Genomic DNA, 21,859 nt, shown 5'->3' on the forward strand with positions numbered 1-21,859 from the left:
TGGGATTTTGTTATCTTAGGGGTCGGGGCAAAATGCAATGAATTATTGAAAAATTATTGCATTTTCTTTGTTTTTTGTATTTGTGATGACAATGAATCTCATCATTTTAATTAACAAGGATAGAATGATTTTGAAAGTATGTAATCGCCTTATATAGCATGGGTGTACCGAATGATGACATCGCCATAGCATGGGTGTACCGAATGATGACATCGCCGTATAGCATAGGTGTACCGAATGATGGCATCGCCTTATAGCATGGGTGTACCGAATGATGACATCGCCTTATAGCATGGGTGTACCGAATGATGACATCGCCTGATAGCATGGGTGTACCGAATGATGACATGCATCGCCTGATAGCATGGGTGTACCGAATGATGACAGGCGATCAAAATTCCAAAATTCCAAAATTCCAAAATTCAGCGCATCCAAAATTCAGCAGCTATATTGATCACATTAAGTAGAAAATATGATATATCACCCGTTCTTCGCTCACTTCATTATACCGGTCCATTCTCGCATTACTTTCAAAATCCTACTTCTTTCGTACAAAATAACACATAACCTTGCCCCTAAATATCTTCTTGACCTAGTCTCCCTTCGATCCTCCTCTTCTGCCAGATCCCTCCGTTCATCTTCATCCATGCACTAATTCACGGCCCACGAACAAAAAACCCGTTATGGTGACCGTGCCTTTTCATCGATTGCCCCCGCCCTCTGGAACAAACTCCCACCACATATTCAAAATGCCCCATCCATCGAATCATTCAAAACCCTTCTCAAAACCCACCTTTTTAATCAGTTATAGTTTACTGGAGGCGCACACAAGTAGTTTATTCCATTCAACTCAATTGTATTGCATTGTATTAGTAATATTTCATTTTACTTTGTTGCTTTTAAGGTATTAAACATGTTGAATAATTAAAAGTTAGACAGTACCACCTGTGCGCTTAGAAACATCATGTATAAAGCGCCCTATAAAATGTAATTATTATTATTAACATAAAATCGGCCCCATTATAGACTTTAAAAGGTTTTCAATTGGTTTCAATTGGACCAATTGAAGTCCAACTTAAGGCCAATTGGTCCAATTGAAACCAATTGGGGTCCCATTAAAGTCTAATGGGGCCTATATATAGGCCAATGGGGCCGGGTCCAATTGGTCCAATAGGGACAATCTGGACCAATTGAAACCATCTGAAGTCCTATTTAAGTCCCATTGAGACCTGTTAAAACCTATTGAGACCAATTGGAACCAATTGAAACCAATTGAAAATTCAATTGGTGTTCAATTGGTTTCAATCGGATTTTCGTCTTCAACTGGCAATCATCTACTGGTTTTCAACTGGTAAATCATCTGGTAATCATCTACGGGTTTCAACTGGTAATTCAAGTGGTAATCATCTATTGGTTTTCAAATGGTAAAGCAACTGGTAATCAGGGAACAGTATCCCTGTGGTAACATCTACCGGTTTCCAACTGAAATCAGCTGGTATCAAATGGTCCAGCTTGGTCACTGTGCTGGAATGAATTACCATTGGTTTTAACTTGTATCAATTACTGGTCTAATAATGATCTCTACGTCATTAAACCGTTACGCAATACCTCAACCAGTAGCCCGTTACATTGATGTTCTCTACTCAAGACTGAATGGCAGAGTATGCGGTCCGGGGTGGCAATCGGAACGCTTTGCTTTCAGGAAAGGGGTTTTTCAGGGAGACCCTCTATCCCCAATTGTATTTCTCATGGGCTTCAACCCAATTATTGAATATCTTGAAACCCAGAAGCAGCAATATGGTTACGATTTCGCCGGCCAGAAATTAATAACTACCCCGTATGCCGACGACTTCAACCTGATAACTGGAAATAAAAGGTATCATCAAAAACTTGTTCAAGAAGTAGATAAACTTCTCAGTAGTATGGGCTTAACAGTCAAAGCTAAGAAGTGTCGTTCCTTATCAATTTCAGGCGGTAAACCAACAGTTATTGATTTTTCCTTAGCTAGGGAACAAATTGCATCTGTACAAAATAATCCTATTAAATTTCTCGGATCTCAAATTACTTTCAGGATGAAGACTTTAGAAACATATGATTTCATCAGAGATAAGGTTGATAATACCCTCACGAATATAGATAGTGTAAACATAAAAAACGAGTATAAGCTAAGAATTCTTAATGATTATGCTCTCTCCTCTATGAGATATATGTTAACTGTACATGACCTTCATGCAACTCACCTTGGACAACTAGATACACTTCTAGACAAATACATTAAAAAGTGGATGGGCATCCCCCGGTGTGGTGCCAATATTGCTGTAGTTCATGCCCCAGCGGGGCTTAATATTCCCAGTATCTCTGAACTCTACCAAACATCTCATTGCCTTGCCTACAGTAGATCGAAAGTTAAAGGCGACGAAATGGTAGTTCATGCCCTAGATCAACAACTGGCCAGAGAGGAAAACTGGACCAGAAAGTCATCTACAATTCAGGTTGCACACCAAATTCATCAAACCAGTTTACAAACGAATTGGAAAGATACTAAAAAATCAGTCAAAATGAACCTGAAAGAGGAAAGCAGGAAAAAGTGGAAAAATGAAATAGAACCTCTCCTAGTCCAAGGTGAATTCATGAAGGTACTAGAAATAGAAAACTGTGACTTGTCCTGGAAGTCCATCATCTTCAATCTACCACAAGGAGTTATGAATTAAATTTGCAATAAATGCAGCGATTGATAGTCTGCCGAGTAATAAAAACTTGTATAGATGGGGTAAGCGAATAAATGACTTGTGTAGTTTATGTCAAGCCAAAGGTACTTTGCATCACGTATTGAATAATTGTCAGGAAATGTTAAATAGATACACGTGGCGCCACAATAACATTGTACATAATCTGCTAAACAGCATCAAACAGAACGGCCTTGAAAGTGATCACCAAGTATATGCTGACGTGGAAGGGGAGACAATCAGTGGAGGGACGGTTCCCCCAACCATTGTTCCAACACAACAAAGACCTGATTTATGTTTCATTAATTTTAGAAAAAAGGAAATACTAGTATTTGAGTTGACAATTCCATTTGAAACCAACATTCAACAGGCTCACCAAAGAAAGCTTGACAGGTACGCCGGACTTATACATGATATCTCAGAAGCCGGCTGGACTCCCAAATTACTGTGTATAGAGATAGGTTCCCGAGGTTTGATAACTCCTGACAACAAGAAAAGACTTATAGATATGTTGAAAACAAGTAAATGCAAAGTAAGGTATCCACAACTGAGAAATGAAATCTTGAAAACCGTACTGTTTGGGTCGTATGTTATTTTTTACAGCCGGTCGGAACGCACCTGGCAATCACAACATTACTTGGGAGTGTAAGTGGTTTAACTACTTTGTATGACTTGCAATAGCGAGGCCTCTTTCTCTCCCTCTCCCTCTTTCTCTCTCTCTTCCTTTCCCTCTTTCTTTCTTTCTCTCTCTTCCCCTCTCTCTCTCACTCTCTCTATCTCCCCCTCTCTCTATGGGGACAGGTTCTCGTGGTTTGATTACGCATGCTACTATATTGACAGATATGATGACGGTACCTAAATGTAAGGTGTGGCATTATTATGTAATTGGGAAAAGTAATATTTCAAAAGTATATTCTGTGGGTTTATATTGTTTTTTACAGCCTATCTGAACTCACTTGGAATCACTACAACACTTGGCGGTGTAATTGCTTTAAATTAGGATACGTATATAAATTGTTATAACGGGAACTCCCTCTCTATCTCTCCCTCTCTCTCTCTCTCTCTCTCTCTCTCCCCTTCTCTCTCTTTCGGTATGTAAATGTATTATGAGGCATTGCTAACTAAGAAAGTAATAATTATTTTTGTTTTTGTTATTTTGGTAGGAATTATTAATGTTTTCATTTAAAACACTGACGTTATAATGTTCTCTTTTCCGTTTTGTTTTTGTGTATTGTAATTGTTCAACCCTGCATGAGATGCATTTAATGTAATACAAATCTCTGTCCTGGGTTTTATGTCACATCTTTATTATTATGTTACATGTATACTTTCTTGAATAAAGATGAACAAACAACAATGGTCTAATAATATGGGTTTCAATATGTTCCAACAGAAAACAACTAGTCTCAAATTGTCCACTTTGGTTTTATGGGTTTTAAACTGGAATCAACTGGCAGAAGTACCAGTAATGCCTATTGTTTTCAACTGGTACCAGTAGAATCCAGTTGCTAACAGTAGAAAATCCAACTGGTTTCAACTGTTTTTTCGACCTGGGAGTCCATTATTGAAAGAAAAAAAATTAATTGAGAGACCAATGGTGAGAGCAACCAGTGGCATGAATGGCCTGCCATAGTTATAGTCTTTGTCAAACACCCCTACACGTACGTACGTATACAGCCGGTTCAGCCATCCGAGAAGCACGTACAACTGGGATATACTGGTGCATGTGAAGTTTACCAGTTGTGTCAACTGGTTTCAACTGGTACCAGTAGAATCCAGTTGCTAACAGTAGAAAATCCAACTGGTTTCAACTGTTTTTTCGACCTGGGAGTCCATTATTGAAAGAAAGAAAAAATTAATTGAGAGACCAATGGTGAGAGCAACCAGTGGCATGAATGGCCTGCCATAGTTATAGTCTTTGTCAAACACCCCTACACGTATACGTATACAGCCGGTTCAGCCATCCGAGAAGGGTCCAACACCGACGCCTGCGGCGCCGGTGTTGGAGCTTCCCGGAGTTAGTTCAGCCAGGGATTATAACCCAGGAGAGGTCAGTGCCCACGCCCAGTTGTGTGCGGTATACGTACGGTACGGCCTTTTATACGGTCAGTCATTTTGCAAAAGCTTATCCGTCAGTCCTCATGGTCATGCCCATATTATGGTCAAGTTGCAGTCAAGTCCAGTACAGTTAGTGGAGATCTCAGTCATCAGACGTCATGGTAAATAAAAGTCAATTGGCATGTCCTTGGTTTAACGCTATTAATGTAGCGGCGCTTGTTCAGAAACGTATCCAAAATTTTACCCGTTGAGATATATACTCTACTAAAATTATAACTCCGGGAAGCTCCAACACCGGCGCCCGTGTTGGAGCTTCCCGGAGTTACTAAAATTATTGATATGTTACACTTACACTAATATAATTTGTTTCAGTATTCTTACTTTACTGTTGTAACCCTACTGTTATACCATATCAAGGAATAACCTAGACCGAAAACTTCAGTCTCTCTAATCTTCGGTTGTTCCACTGAGACTACGTCTGGCTCCAGTAGACCTCCGATTGGGGAATGACAACAAATGTCAGTTTTATTAAAGAAATGACCCAAATCAGATGGTTATTTCTGTCTAGGAATAACCCTACTGTTGTACCATATCAAGGAATAATTAAGTCTTAAACAAAATACCTAGGATTAGCTAGATATAAGAATAAAAGAAAAGGGAGGGTATTGAATTGAATTGAATTGAACTTTATTTCATTCATCATAAAAACATCATAACAAACATATAAAATACAAAACATAGTGTACAAATTAAAGAGAAACATTTACAATACAAATACAACAACAAAAATATATATGAATGTGGAGACAGCTAGAAAAGCCAAAGGCTTTATTGGTACTGCCACCAAAACAGTAATAAAGTATAATACAGTATTATATTGTTGTTTGAGAGGGTGATAAAAAAAAAAAAAAACTACTAGAGGGGGGGGGGGGGGGGGGGAACAAAAACCAAAAACCAAAAACTAGACCGTGTACATAATCGATCTTTATTTATTTTGTTGGATTAAAAATGATTTATATCTCCGTTTAAAAACGTTAATTGATGGACTAGATTTTATATCTTGAGGTATATTATTCCACAATTGTGGCCCTTTAAAAAAATTGATTTCTTAGTTATATTTAGTCTTATTTTATTTAAATGAAAATTAGATGAACTTCGAGTGTTATATGAATGTAATGCAGAATTAAGACAAAATTTGCTGGAAAGACTACTTGGTATGAAATTATTAAAACATAAGTACTTAAATATTGCAAAACTGTAATTACAAAGATCTAGGACATTCAAAAGTTTTAATTTTAGAAATAAAGGTTTAGTGTGAGCAAAATAATCTGCATGTAAAACTAAACGAATAGCTCTTTTCTGTAAGCATAATAATCTTCTCATTGCATGATCAGTTGAGGATCCCCAGGCAAGGTTACAATAATTAAAATAAGGAGATATAATGGTATTATAAATCATAATCAAAATATTTGAAGGAAAATGTTTAATATTTTTTAAAATACCTATACCTTTAGAAATATTCGTGCAGATAACATCAATGTGCTCCTTCCAAGATAATTTACTGTCAATTGTTACACCTAAAAATTTCAGGGAGCTACAACAATTAATAACATTATCATTTAAGGAAACAACTAAGGTGTCACGATCAATAAACATATTAGAAAAGATCATACCATGAGTTTTTCTAGTATTTACAATTAAATTATTAGAGATCAACCATGAATTTATTTTCAACAATTCATCATTAAAATCACGAATCAAATTATCAATATTGTTATCGGATAAAAAGACACTGGTATCATCGGCATATAAAATATATTCCAACTTTTGAGATGATGCACAAATATCGTTCATATAAATGAGAAATAAAAGTGGACCAAGAATGGATCCCTGGGGCACTCCACATCCTACAGCACTCAAATAAGACTCATTACCATTGACAACTACAAATTGTTTACGATTAGTTTTGAAATAAATCTAAAAGAATACCATGAATACCATAATTTTCTAATTTATGAAAAAGAATTGAATGGTCTAGAGTATCAAAAGCCTTACTTAAATCAAGAAACAAACCAATTAAAATTTTCTTTTTATCAAGAGCATTAGTAACTTTATAAATCAGATCAACTATAGCAGAGGATGTAGAGTACCCTGGACGAAATCCATACTGGCTTTCTGTTAATATATTGCACTGATCAACAAATTTTAGAAGTCGATTAAAAAGACATTTTTCAAAAATTTTAGAAAATATAGGCAGTACAGAAATAGGTCGATAATTATTTAAACAATCAGACAATCCATGTTTAAAAACTGGTATCACTTTTGCTATTTTTAACCCGTCTGGGAAAATACCCATACTCATTGAAAAATTAAAAATATCACAAAGTGGATAACAAATTAAATGAATCACTCTTTTCGTAATCGATACATCAATTTCATCAAAACCAGTACTTGATCGATTCTTTAAATTACAAACGATATCAATAATTTCTTTCGCTGATATTGGAGTGAAAAAGGCATATTTTGGATTCCTAGTCAAATATTGCACATTGTTATTCTTACTACAAAACTGAGGATCATGTATATTTTGTGTCAATGAAGGACCAATATTCACAAAAAAAATCATTAAATTTGTTAGCCATATCATTACCAAGAGTAACAGATCGATTATTAACAGTAATTTGTTCAATATTATTTTGTTTCATTTTTTACCCATAGCCTTATTTATACATTTCTAAGTTTGCCTCATATCATTTTTCACATTTATAAACATATCACGATTATATTTATTCTTTGTCTTTTTTACTTCACTGTTACATGTATTTCTCAAAGTTTTATATGAGATTTCATTATTGAGAGTTGGCTTATGAATAAACCTTTTATATAGGCGACATTTTTTAATACACATTTTACGTAATTGTTCATTAAACCAAGATTTATCTTTCTTCTTTTTACAGGATCTACGTACAATAGGAAAGCATTCATCATACAAAGATTTGAATTGGAATAAAAAACAATCATAATTTTCATTGGGATTAACATCGTCTATGCGCCAAGATATAGTTTCAAGTTTACAAATAAACTGACGAATATTATTTTCATATCTGTCGCGTTTAGTATAAACAAGTTCACAATTATTTTCAATTGAATCATTATGAATACAAAATATAGGAAAATGATCACTTATATCAACAAATAGAATCCCGCTACTTATATTTTCAATATCATTAGTGAATATATTATCAATTAATGTTGCAGAATTGACTGTTACCCTAGTTGGATAGTGAATCACAGGGAACATAGAATTAACCATAAAGACATCCAAAAAATAATTTATTTGTTGGCATGAACTGTCATTCAATAAGTTGATATTATAATCTCCAGCAAAATGTATCAGTTTATTTTCTTTATTTACTATGTTTAGTATTAAATTCAAAGACTCTAAGAATGATGGAAAGCATGTATTAGGTGGTCTATATATAGTTCCAAATATAATACTTTTCTTATCTGTTTTAATTTCAATAAAGACAGATTCAAAATCATTATTTGTGTCTAGATCAAGTCTACGATTATAATTAAAATCATTACGCATGTATAGATAACCACTCCACCACCATTGCGATCTTGTCGTTCATTTCAACAAATTCATATTCATCAAGATTATAAACAGGATCATTTGGTTTCAACCAAGTCTCTGATAATCCTACTGCACAAAATTTATGATCAATTGTATTTACAAGAGAGACAAGATTATCATAATTCTTTTTAATGCTTCTACAATTAATATGAAGACAGGTAAATATTTTATTCAGATTATGTGCATTAGCAAAATCATTAAATTCATCAGGTAATAAACAACTTTGATTCGGACCATATAGAGTATTTCCTCATTGATAGGAGATAACTTTTCGGAGAGTGGTGTAAAGTCTAAATTATTTAAAAATTGTTGGTACAAATTACGGTCAGGCATTACATTAAAACTTAACAATAAACAACAGTAAAACAAAAATGAGGAAAAAAAATCAACGAAATTGGTTATGAAAAGAAATCATATACCACCGGAAACGGGTTATACGAAAAGATGATAAAATATAATATATAACATATAACAACAAGAAGAAAGAAGATATAAAACCTACAGGTCGGAAATCTTCGTAATGTGCCTTTTCATCTCATGTCCTTCTGTAGTTTTGACAAGTGCGTAGACGCGACCATTGAGAGACCATGATGCCTTAACGTTTGCTTTTCTTGAAGTTTGAAAAAGAAGGTTTGCATTCTTTTTTGTTAGGTCCTCGACAACGACGATGCCGGAGCCTTTCAGCTTTCTTCTGTTCTTTATCATCTGGAACTTCGGTTGGTATGAGGTGAATTTAACAATAATCGGCGGAGGAACGGTGTTGCCAGTACGAGTTGCGTTGGTGTAAGATCCCCGAGACCTTTCTGGAGTGTTACCCGGTCTGTGAAGGCGATGCGAGTGATCAATGTCTCCGGCGCTGATGGTGATGCCGATCCGGTGGGCGACATCACGCACGATGTCATCCGTATTCTCACCAGGCGTCGTCTTCATTGCGTCGTGAATATTGCTCTAGATGGTCAAGTCGATTTGTGAGGTTATTGACCTCGGTCGAGTTGGCAGAGACGGATTTCTCAACATCATTGAGTTTTTGCAATTTGCTGTCGATGGCCACTTCCAAATCATGTAAATACCAGAGCTTTTTATCCAAAATTTCTCACACATTATTCTCGAGCTTCTGCATGTCACTACATAGCTTAACTCGTTCGCATTCCATCGCCTTTGTGACGGCCTCTTGCACAATCGAGTCGAGACGGTCAAGATAACCGGGGCTTAATTTGTACTTGCTTGCTCAATGGAGCAGAAGAGGGAGGGGTGCGTAGTTCAACAGAATGCAAACGGTCCCTTGATCTGAGGTTGAGCTTCTTTGAGTTTGACATTCTTTCAAGCAATGTTATGTAACAGAACAAAGAAAGCAATTACTTTTCCACTAGCCGGTTCCGACACAGCAAAGCAAAACCCCAAAAGGATTGGGCAACTCAGAAATGATCAAGTGGGACTACAGCAGTGTATACTTACAAACTCAATGAAGATGAAGTATCTCGATAAAATGTCAAAATGTTACTCAAAATGCATTCCGGTGGTTTGATAGGAGTCTTGTAATTGAACGTTTACATTATCACATACTGAATCCTCATAACAGAGCTCGAAACAGGGTAATTATCCAATTACAGCAAGAAACATGTCAGAAAATGTCAGAAAGTGTCCGGTTCGCTTATGCTTCGTGGGTAACCCCATGTAAGGGTGTAAGAATATGTAAGAAGAGAGAGAGAGAAAGAAGAAGAAAGAGTATTAAAAAGTATATTCGTCATGATCATGTATATTATATTAAATGTATACTAAAACAGGGCCCTATGATTGTCAATTATATTGTGGCGTAACCGGGCTCTGCCGGGGTAGCGTTCTGCCTTGCAGTCTCTCAAAACCTGGTCCACGCTCTCGACAATCATTCATCAACTATATTTCTCAGTGGGCTCTCACAAAAGTATATCGTGTAAGAAAAACGTGGACTATAGCTCTCATTCACTTACTCCCGCAATCACTGCATGAATGCTGACAGGACTAAAGAAACAACACTTGCACAGTATCTGTAGTTCAAGTAACGTTACTCGTTTCTGGTAACGGACCTGTCGCAACGACAGGTCAACGTTGACTGACTGACATCTCACGATGTACATGTATATATTTAACAGTTAATGCCCTCTAAGTCTTAATAAATTACTGGACTAGTTATGCTATAATATGTTGATCCTATATGTTCATATGTCGAAGCAAGATTGTTCATGTAAATGTAAACAATTATCCTATATGGACACAATAAAGAAATGAAATGAAATGTACACCAGGCCAGCAACACATGTATGACATATAGTGGTCAATGCTAATGCGTATTGATTGTGGGGAGTGGGACTCTTGGGAGGGTTTGAATTATTATTTTTTTAATGTAATTTTGTTTTATTCCTGAAACCTGTGAAAAAGTGTATACTAATATGTATATATATATACAAAATACAAATATATATACAAAAACATATACAAAAATACAAAATATATATACAAAAACATATACAAAAATACTCCACAAATAACAAGAAAATTGACACAAAACAGGTAATAAACAACAAATTTTAACTCATGATCTTTATTTATTTGGACATCTAATGAATATTTACTTAATTTTGGATATGTTTTAGTAGGAGTTACGGCTGGAGTTACGGGTCAAATTTTGGATAGGCTTCTGAACAAGCGCCCAGTTGTGGAGGTTGTGTTTTACTGAAACATGCCTCCATTGCAGGACATTTCTTCCTGCTTGGGCATGCAACCTGTCCAGTCATGCACACATCATATTGGTCTATTTGAACCCATGATGATAATGATGCCATGTTCTCTGTTTAATCTAGATCTATATTCAGGGGTTTCATCATCTCTTGAGGAGGTCTTCGCTACAAGTTAGACTGACTTTACACAGGACTATGGCTACTAGGACCAATGCCACTGTAACGCACCTTTCCAAACACCTAGAACTCCATCAGTATCACCCCGATACTATAGGTATGACTAGGTGTCCTGTGGCTGAATGTTTGTATCAGAGTGTTAGGTGCTTAGTATCATTGTATCAATATATCTTTTATTTTAGAAAGTTTCAAATTGGTCTTGTTGAGATGTATAATGTATATTCTTTATGTGGTTATAATGAATTTGCAGTTCTCTTACAGGGCAATTTTTATCAAAGCTAGCACCTAGATTATTTTGTGATTCCTTTGTACAGATGATAAAAGGGTAGTTATTCTCCCATTATGACTTGGAAGTGAAATGTTGAACAATCATTATCCTGTTACTTGTTGCCTATTGGCTCTGCAAATTAGCAATTGTGGCACGCTGTATAATGAATGATCATATCATCATAATGTGGCCTACCAAGATATTGAATTCAATTTTCTGTTCCTTCCATTGTAGATTCTGGAGAGCCAAGACCAACTGTAGTATTCCTTCCCTGGATGAATGCCACCCAGGCTCATGCTAACCACTATCGTGAGCTGTACGCTGTCAGAGGTTTCAATGTCCTGACTGTCTGGGGAAGTCTATCCTATTTCTTATGGCCCCAGTGGGCAATGCCTCTAGCTACAGAGCTAGCTGATTACCTGGAGATGCAAACCAGGGGACCTCTTGTTGTTCATAGCATGTCTGTTGGTGCGTACCTGTATGCAGTGACTCTCACCCTCATCGCAGACAACCCTGACAAGTATGGCAGCCTGGGGTCAAGGGTCAAAGGTCATGTGTATGACAGTATTGTGATTGGAACGCTGGAAGAGATGGCCAGGGGTGTGAGCATCATCGTTGCACCAAAGAGCGCCATGCTGCAGCAGGCTATCAGACGATCATGTTTGCTGTACTTTGCTGCCACCAAGCAACACACCGTGGTGCCTTACAACAGATTCATTGATGTGGTACACAACTCGCCATTTAAGACACCAAAGCTGTGTTTTCATTCTTACAATGATGTGCTGTGTCTACCAGAGGCCATGGAGAGAATGATACATCACTGGAAAGATGAGTATGATCTAGATATCACTTCCAAGATGTGGCAAAATTCACCACATGCTTCACACTTAAGAACTGATCCACAAACCTACAATAGGCTTCTCAATGACTTCCTCAAAAAAGTGGGTTTAGATAATATTTCATTACAACTATCCTCAAAGCTGTGATTATTTGAAGGGGGGAATTACACCCTCAGATACTGCCAGAAGTCATGTTTATCAGACAATTTGTATCTTTAACTTACTACCTTCCATTTACAAGTCAGATTTGTTTGTATCCAGACGCATATGCAGGAGGAGGGGGGAGGGGTCGGGGGATTAAACCCCCCCCCCCTTTGGTATTTTTTATGTGTGTAATTTGGTAAAATTATACCAACGACTGACCTAAAAAAGGTGACCTCCCCCCCCCCCCCTAACGAAGCAAAATGTCAAGTTTTTAAAATTTTGAGACCAAAAAAAAATGTGCCCTCCACCCCCCCCCCCCCCCCCCCCCCCCCCCCCCGCTTATTCAGCGGTTGGCTGAATTGTTGCGAAATTTTTGGGACCAAATTTCAAAATGTTAAACCCCCCCCCCCCCCTCCCTTGAAAAAATCCTTTGTCTTAGTTTTATCCCTTGTTGGAGGTCACGTAGTAAATATGATCGTGACCTCTCCCAAACTATTATGACCTTGTGTTACAACCAATGTAGAGTACATGTTATACTGTTTATTTCCAGATAACCTATCTATCCATTCAATGGAGTATGTAAATATTTGATAAGATAAGCACGCTTGATATCAGAGTGCAGTTGATTCACAACCAAGTCATTCTATTACATTTAGATGTCTGCAAACAAAGCTTCTCTTGTATATGTTGGCTCAGTCAGTAGAGCGTCTGCCTCACAACCAGTAGGTCGTGAGTTCAAACCCCAGCCACGTCATACCAAAAGACGTTAAATTAAAAGACAGGAGTTGCTGCTACCTTGTTTGGCGTTCAACAATAAGGGGCTAGAGCAACGTCGATCTGGCGCTGTTCAGTGGCTGTCACGCTCACGATCAATTGGGAAAAAGAATTTCCTTATTATTATTATTATTATTATTATTCCTTGCATGAATAAAAGACATTTACATGTATATTGAATGGCCTTGAGTGTGAAATATAATCCATGAGTTGGTGAGTATATTTCATGATTCCGCATGGTGAGTGATACTCTTGTGTCCCACAAAAGAAAAGCTATGTAATATTATTATAAACTGTATGAAACCTAGTATATGAAGATTCACCTTTGTATTCTTATGGTTTTGTACTAACTTGCACATTAAACACACAGAGAAAAACCCTTTTTGTCCTTATTTGAGTATTTTGCAATGGCTAAAAGCATACATCCGTTGTCTTTAAGCTTGTGCATATTTCTGACTGACGCTTAGTCACTTTTTAAGCATTCCGGAACCCGAATCATGAGATATTAAAAATTACAGCATGGTGAACCAGGAAATTTTCGCAAACCAAGACACGTTGAAATAAATTTGGATATCAGTTTGTGACGTCGTGTCCTCACTATTAATCAATTGATTTATATATTTATGTCCATTAATTTCCCATTTTATCCCCCAAAACTTGATTTCCCCATGCCTTTGCCCAGGTTATATGATTTGTATCATATTGCATGCATGACATTTCTCAAAATATTTTTTAATATTTGAAGTAATATACTATTTTCTGATTATTGTATATTCATGATTATTGATTCTTATATACAAAAATATTTTATCAACATTCACATTTTTCATGATTTAACTGAAAAAAATAACTCTATATTAGTGCATCCTCACAAAAACATTTTACTATCAATATAACTTGGATACTGGTGTGAGGAGATAAGATTCTTAGGGTGAAAATGGGGACTTTATAATATCAATATAAAGAAAACGGTTAATGGATAGTGAGGCAATTATGTCACAGACTCATGAGTGAGTTGCCAATTTGTCTCGTGATTTTCAAAGTTTTTCATCATGATGTCTTTAAAAGTTCATAAGTTTCTTATTAGTTATCCGTTTTTGCTCAACTTTTTTTGATTGCTTTTGTTTGATTTTTCTGCTTCTATTGTGTTATTAGTGAATTATTTTTGAAGTGGGCTTGGCCTTTAAGGATTGATTGTATTGCCATGCACTGAATAATGGAGAGACTTCTGTTAGTGAATGCATAGATTGATTTTCACTCTGAAGTGTTTATCCAATTTCGGTTCAACAGCTCTTGTGATTCATTGCCGACGGGGTACCGGTACTGGTAATCAGACTTCTATTGTTTTGAATGGGCAAGGCTTATTTCTTATGTTTTATATAAGCTTTAACAAACAGCATTGTATCCTTTGAATCTTGTGCATGTACCGGTACCTACAACTGCATGCATTGACAGATGGGCATTAGATCTCTCTCTCTCTCTTTCTCTTTCTCTCTCTTTCTCTTTCTCTCTCTTCTCTCTCTCTCTTTCCTTCTCTCTCTTTCCTTCTCTCTCTTTCCTTCTCTCTCTCTCTCTCTCTTTCCTTCTCTCTCTCTCTTTCCTTCTCTCTCTCTTTCCTTCTCTCTCTCTCTCTCTCTGTAATTTATATTGGCGATTTTGAGAGTGGTTCAGATTCACAAATATTTGTGCCATTATATGTACATGCTCGAGAGAATAGGGTGCGCATGAAATCAAACTTGGATTCCATACACACTGTTTTATGTTATCCTTTATTTTCTTCACACTTCCTAACCGTTAGCCTACAGAATGGCATAGATTTTTAGGTTGATTTGATACTTTCTAGCTATGCAGTACACACACTATTTTTGTAGTTGATTTGTACACTATATACGGGTAGCTCTTTGCTTATCAACAGGGTAATCTTATACTGCACAAAGCTCTCTTACAATTTGCAATTTTATATGTGCTTGGTTCAAAAAAATTACAACTGTTATTTACTTTGACATTACCCCATGGCAGATCTAGGATTCATGTGCGTCTTGTTTATATATGTATGCTAAACTGAAATTTTTGTTATAACTTGTACTTTATTATGTGAAGTGGAATACACTTATACTGTTTTTCTTGGTGCTGTTCAGACAATTAACTGAAAATTACAAAATTACAATATATGAATATAAATACCGGTATGTGAATACTTTGATGTGTTGTGTTGTTGGATCATGCTGTTCATTACCTAGACCTAAGTTGATATGAAAAATTTTGTACATGCCACGCTCACGATCAATTGGGCAAAAAGAATTTCCTTATTATTATTATTATTATTATTCCTTGCATGAATAAAAGACATTTACATGTATATTGAATGGCCTTGAGTGTGAAATATAATCCATGAGTTGGTGAGTATATTTCATGATTCCGCATGGTGAGTGATACTCTTGTGTCCCACAAAAGAAAAGCTATGTAATATTATTATAAACTGTATGAAACCTAGTATATGAAGATTCACCTTTGTATTCTTATGGTTTTGTACTAACTTGCACATTAAACACACAGAGAAAAACCCTTTTTGTCCTTATTTGAGTATTTTGCAATGGCTGAAAGCATACATCCATTGTCTTTAAGCTTGTGCATATTTCTGACTGACGCTTATAGTCACTTTTTAAGCATTCCGGAACCCGAATCATGAGATATTAAAATTACAGCATGGTGAACCAGGAAATTTTCGCAAACCAAGACACGTTGAAATAAATTTGGATATCAGTTTGTGACGTCGTGTCCTCACTATTAATCAATTGATTTATATATTTATGTCCATTAAAGGGAAAGTCCACCCTGAATTAAGTTAGTTTTATAGGAGTAGAAAATGAGAGAAACAAGTCAGTGAAAGTTTGAGCAAATTCCGATTAAAAATAAGGAAGTTAGGATTTTTGAAGTTGTGATCAATCAAACACAAATTGGCAACTCTATGACGTATCATGCGAGCTCAACTTCCATTTGCTCAGTACTAAAAAAATCTAAAATTTTCATTTTCCCTCAAGAAAAATTCAACCATACATGCACCCTAAATATAATATTTGCAAATATGTTTCTATACTCCCCCTGCAAGGAACAAATATATATTTCGTCATCAATAACGAAGAAAACATGATTTTATGGAATATTATGCACAAAGCAAATGAAGGAGAGCTCGTATAATAAGTCACAGAGTTGCCATTTGTATTTGATTGATCACAACTTCAATAATTCATAACTTTCTTATTTTCATTCAGAATTTGCTCAAACTTTCACTCACCTGATTTTCTTATTATTCTGCCTCTATCGAAACAAATTATTTTTGGGGTGGACTTTCCCTTTAATTTCCCATTTTATCCCCCAAAACTTGATTTCCCCATGCCTTTGCCCAGGTTATATGATTTGTATCATATTGCATGCATGACATTTCTCAAAATATTTTTTAAATTTGAAGTAATTATTGTATATTCATGATTATTGTATATTCATGATTATTGATTCTTATATACACAAATATTTTATCAACATTCACATTTTTCATGATTTAACTGAAAAAAACAACTCTATATTAGTGCATCCTCACAAAAACATTTTACTATCAATATAACTTGGATACTGGTGTGAGGAGACAAGATTCTTAGGGTGAAAATGGGGACTTTATAATATCAATATAAAGAAAACGGTTAGTGGATAGTGAGGCAATTATGTCACAGACTCATGAGTGAGTTGCCAATTTGTCTTGTGATTCAAAGTTTTTGATCATGATGTCTTTAAAAGTTCATAAGTTTCTTATTAGTTATCCGTTTTTGCTCAACTTTTTTTGATTGCTTTTGTTTGATTTTTTTGCTTCTATTGTGTTATTAGTGAATTATTTTTGAAGTGGGCTTGGCCTTTAAGGATTGATTGTATTGCCATGCACTGAATAATGGAGAGACTTCTGTGTGTGAATGCATAGATTGATTTTCACTCTGAAGTGTTTATCCAATTTCGGTTCAACAGCTCTTGTGATTCATTGCCGACGGGGTACCGGTACTGGTAATCAGACTTCTATTGTTTTGAATGGGCAAGGCTTATTTCTTATGTTTTATATAAGCTTTAACAAACAGCATTGTATCCTTTGAATCTTGTGCATGTACCGGTACCTACAACTGCATGCATTGACAGATGGGCATTAGATCTCTCTCTCTCTCTCTTCTCTCTCTCTCTCTCTCTCTCTCTCTCTCTCTCTCTTCTCTCTCTCTCTCTCTCTCTCTCTCTCTCTGTAATTTATATTGGCGATTTTGAGAGTGGTTCAGATTCACAAATATTTGTGCCATTATACAGTATGTACATGCTTGTGAGAATAGGGTGTGCATGAAATCAAACTTGGATTCCATACACACTGTTTTATGTTATCCTTTATTTTCTTCACACTTCCTAACCGTTAGCCTACAGAATGGCATAGATTTTTAGGTTGATTTGATACTTTCTAGCTATGCAGTACACACACTATTTTTGTAGTTGATTTGTACACTATATATGGGTAGCTCTTTGCTTATCAACAGGGTAATCTTATACTGCACAAAGCTCTCTAATTACAATTAGCAATTTTATATGTGCTTGGTTTAAAAAAATTACAACTGTTATTTACTTTGACATTACCCCATGGCAGATCTAGGATTCGTGTGTGTCTTGTTTATATATGTATGCTAAACTGAAATTGTTGTTATAACTTGTACTTTATTATGTGAAGTGGAATACACTTATACCGTTTTTCTTGGTGCTGTTCAGACAATTAACTGAAAATTACAAAATTACAATATATGAATATAAATACCGGTATGTGAATACTTTGATGTGTTGTGTTGTTGGATCATGCTGTTCATTACCTTGACCTAAGTTGATATGAACAATTTTGTACAGGGTTATTACAGGATATCTTTAAATGAAATACTTGAAAACTGTTTGTTGTAATGGATATTTGGGTGTTACTGGAAGACAGATATACAAATAAAAAACAAATAATGTCTACAAGAATATTTGATTGTTGTCTTTATTGAAAATAGGACTAATAAATACAAAGTTTTCTCAAAGCACAATATAGATATTTGATCATATTTTCTTCTTTATAATGTACAAAATTAATACTTACAGCTTACCAAGTAGGTGTATTTTTTGAAGATCTATCTTACAACATGGACGGATGTGGAATTACAAAACAAAACACTCCAATTTAGTTGACCAATGTTACCCAAAATGAACAGCAAGAACACTGCATCACGATGTTAACACACAGTGATTTACAACATCACCCTACAGAGTAGACTGCTGTAGTTCATTAAATGAACTGATATTTTGACAAAAACAGTTTCATAGTGAAGCGCAATTTAATGGCTAGACCTAAACAAAAAAAGATGCTTATCTTGTAAAAAATTGATATTTTGACAAAAACAGTTTCATAGTGAAGCGCAATTTAATGGCTGGACCTATTAAAAAAAAAGATGCTCATCTTGTAACAAACTTATATTTTGACAAAAAACAGTTTCATAGTGAAGCATAATTTAATGGCTAGACAGGTCTATTAAAAAGGAAACTCATCTTGTAACAAACCATTTTCATAGTGAAGAGCAATTTTAATGGCTTAACCTATTGAAAAGGATACTCATCTTGTAACAATTACCGGTACTATGGTTTAAGATAAATATAACTATCTCTTTCCTCTTGTGGGCATCAAATAGACATATGGTTATTCTGTTTATTATAATGAATATAAAGGCAGTCCAAACTGAATAAGCCTTCTGTTTCAGACTGTATCGTGTACAAGAACTACCTAAATGTTAGATTCCTTCAGATACACAGGTACCGATTACTACATGTATATTTATTTATTGCTTTGTGTATCTGTATTTCATCTCATTTTAAACATGTCTTCATTTATATATTCTAACTTTATGTATTTATTAACTTCTACAAAAGCAATATATTATTTGTGAATTGCTGAGAAAAACGCACTGAGAGCATGCTTGATTACAAGTAATAAGCCTTCAAGTACTTAATTGCACTGAAAGATCATCATAATACAGTCTGTATGATGGTTTTGTTTTGGCGCCTACACGATTGAGAGGGGGGGGGGAGATTGGAATTGTACATTCAAATTCTACGCCAAAGTAGTCTCAAGAGACTCACAATTATCAATAACACAATGAAATTGAGTACTCAAACTCTTTTTTTATGAGCTCAAATTGGCCACTCCCATTCAGCTAATGCGATTATGAAATGAAATGACATACAGGTACATAATGGTGCACATTTTTTCAAACAATTGCATATTAATTCACATGGAAAATAGGACATATTTTTTCAAACTTCTTTTGCTAGCTACAAAATGTATTGCATACTGCAATTCAATGCTATGTAACACCCAGTACATCAGAAGCAGGTTCACATTTTGTTACGATATTCCTTGTGTATGGGGAGATGGGGGGGGGGGGGGGGGGGGGGGCAACACAACATCATTTTTTTAAAAGTACATTAAAGGAAAACAAAATCTTCAAAGAAATAAGAGTCCATACTCTGTGTTTGCATGAAGATAGACTTATGGAAGTCAAACAATGTTATACATGCATCTCTCTCAGTATTGTCAAGCACATCAATGATTCCCTATTTGTTATAGCACAGTTTCATGCCTTTTAACAAGAGAGAGAGAGAGAGAGAGAGAGAGAGAGAGAGAGAAAGTTACAATTTCTTGCTTAACTTGTTCAAATTCTGACCCTAAAAAGTAATTGATCATGGGAAGATTTACGGCTTCACATCGGTGGGGTGGACATGTATTGCATAGAATAATGACTCAAATTGTTCACACACTTGATACATTCAGATACCATTCATCTCTATACAAGGAAAATAGGTCGTGACCTCATTCATACTTGTTCAAAAATGGACGTCTAGTTTGAGCTAATATCAAATTAATGATAACACTATGTTTGATCATTCAGTATACATTGGTAGTACTACCCTGGACGGTTTTCAATGATGAAACACAGTCAATAGAACATGTCTGTGGGAACAAGACAAATAATATGACTGTAGCTAGGCTGTCCAATAAATTGTCTCTGTAAATATAATGTACAACAAAAACAGTACAGACAAAGATATCATTCATATTTACCAAGTGGAATTTTTACCATGTTAATGTGGCATCTATGCTAAACCATGTAGTGAAAGATGACTCAATTGTACGAATAGTATTGTAGAAGCACCACTCAATGCTTCATGTGATGTGCCTACAATATCAAGGAATGTCCCTTTAGTTCAAAGGCTCCAACCTATGTAAAGTGATTAAACTAGCTCCAAGAAGATTTGTGGTGCATCAGCTGCTAATAACCAGTTATATTGCCTCATTCAGCCATAATGCATTTAACCATATTAAAAAAAAACAAGAGGTGATATTATGTGGGTAAAATACATAGGTGCATGCAACAATAGCCCATATGCATGCACACTCATCATTGTTGTACATTAATCTCATTTAATTTGCTGCATTGTTTTTTGTCTTTGTCCAGTAGTGGGTTACTGATCACCTCACGTCTGAATGAGCCTTTACTGAACAACTTAGTTTACAAACAGACATCAAACTCAACTCTGAATTCTAATAGTTTAAGGTCATTTATGTAATGTTTGGTAAAACTGTGCACATGCATAACAGCTTGCATTTGATAGGACCCTTATAAGTGTACCAGTGTGTGACACAGTCACACTTTTTATCTTCAGGCCAAAAATGATCTATTTTAGTCGAAACAAACTTTGCAGGAGCTAGCTTTAAACCTTTGGTGATATTTATCATCTCTGAAATAGGAGTAGTTAATGACCCGATGATCACTGCTATGTTAGTTGACAAGGCATGTGCGTAGAATTACACGGGGAATCCCCTGGTGCAATGCAGAGAAAGACAGATGTGTGTTTATATACAAGTGTAGGACAGATTGGAATGTCCAAGAGTCTTTAGAGTGAGCTAGGGAGCATCCTGTGATGGACTAGCTAGGGGATCTTTGGAAGAAACTTTGCAGGAGCTAGCTTTAAACCTTTGGCGAGATTTATCATCTCTGAAGTCTCTGAAGAAAGGTGGTCTGCTTAGTTTGCCGCTTCTACCTTTTCCTCATTTGCTTTGTCCATGTTTTGTATCGTCGTTCCAAGGATTCCTTCAATGTCTGATATCACATACTGAAAATAAGAACAAAGATATGAAATACTTGTTAATTTCTTTTCCTTCAACATGAAAAATTTAGATTAGCCAAGTATGCTAACCTTAAAATAATAATAATAATGTTCATTTCACTTTCTCTTTTTCAATATTTCCCCGCAGGAAAAGCTTTGACAAAATAGTAACTGACCCTTAATCTGTGTTGTGAGAATACATGTATGAGTTTTGAAACTTCAAAATAAACTTTATCAAACCAAACAGCGATTGAAATAAATAAGGTAACCATGGAGACTTGATATATGTAACCAAAAGGAAGCAGATTACTAAC

General features: G+C 35.6%; 2 protein-coding genes across 3 annotated transcripts in view; one reads left to right on the forward strand and one right to left on the reverse strand.

Moving 5' to 3' along the window:
* Positions 1–4,655: 4,655 nt before the first annotated feature.
* Positions 4,656–12,609, forward strand: LOC594113. Of its 2 annotated transcripts, XM_030977087.1 has the most exons (4): positions 4,656–4,945; positions 9,073–9,483; positions 11,259–11,409; positions 11,815–12,609. In XM_030977087.1, exons 3-4 carry the CDS (start codon positions 11,331–11,333, stop codon positions 12,564–12,566), a joined length of 831 nt encoding a protein of 276 aa, XP_030832947.1. In that variant the 5' UTR covers positions 4,656–4,945; positions 9,073–9,483; positions 11,259–11,330; the 3' UTR covers positions 12,567–12,609. The 2 variants fall into 2 exon arrangements, with proteins under 2 accessions (XP_030832947.1, XP_030832946.1); XM_030977086.1 differs by lacking the exon at positions 9,073–9,483 and having other exon boundaries at positions 4,657–4,945.
* A 5,759-nt stretch (positions 12,610–18,368) lies between these two features.
* LOC594109 (IQ domain-containing protein H) overlaps positions 18,369–21,859 on the reverse strand; it is a 29,611-nt gene continuing 26,120 nt past the window's right edge. Inside the window, exon 23 of the mRNA XM_011676121.2 lies at positions 18,369–21,551. Within this exon, the coding sequence (XP_011674423.1) occupies positions 21,462–21,551 (90 nt within the window). The 3' untranslated portion in view covers positions 18,369–21,461. The remainder of the gene's footprint in view (positions 21,552–21,859) is intronic.

The sequence above is a fragment of the Strongylocentrotus purpuratus genome, unplaced genomic scaffold (assembly GCF_000002235.5).
Source record: "Strongylocentrotus purpuratus isolate Spur 01 unplaced genomic scaffold, Spur_5.0 spur5_scaffold_9, whole genome shotgun sequence".
Taxonomy (NCBI): Eukaryota; Metazoa; Echinodermata; class Echinoidea; order Camarodonta; family Strongylocentrotidae; genus Strongylocentrotus; species Strongylocentrotus purpuratus.

Bases quoted from the DNA above. Each gene is read 5' to 3' on its own strand.
- LOC594113 (XM_030977086.1), top strand. The intron at 11,410-11,814 runs GTATGACTAGGT...CTTCCATTGTAG, and splicing joins GTATCACCCCGATACTATAG to ATTCTGGAGAGCCAAGACCA.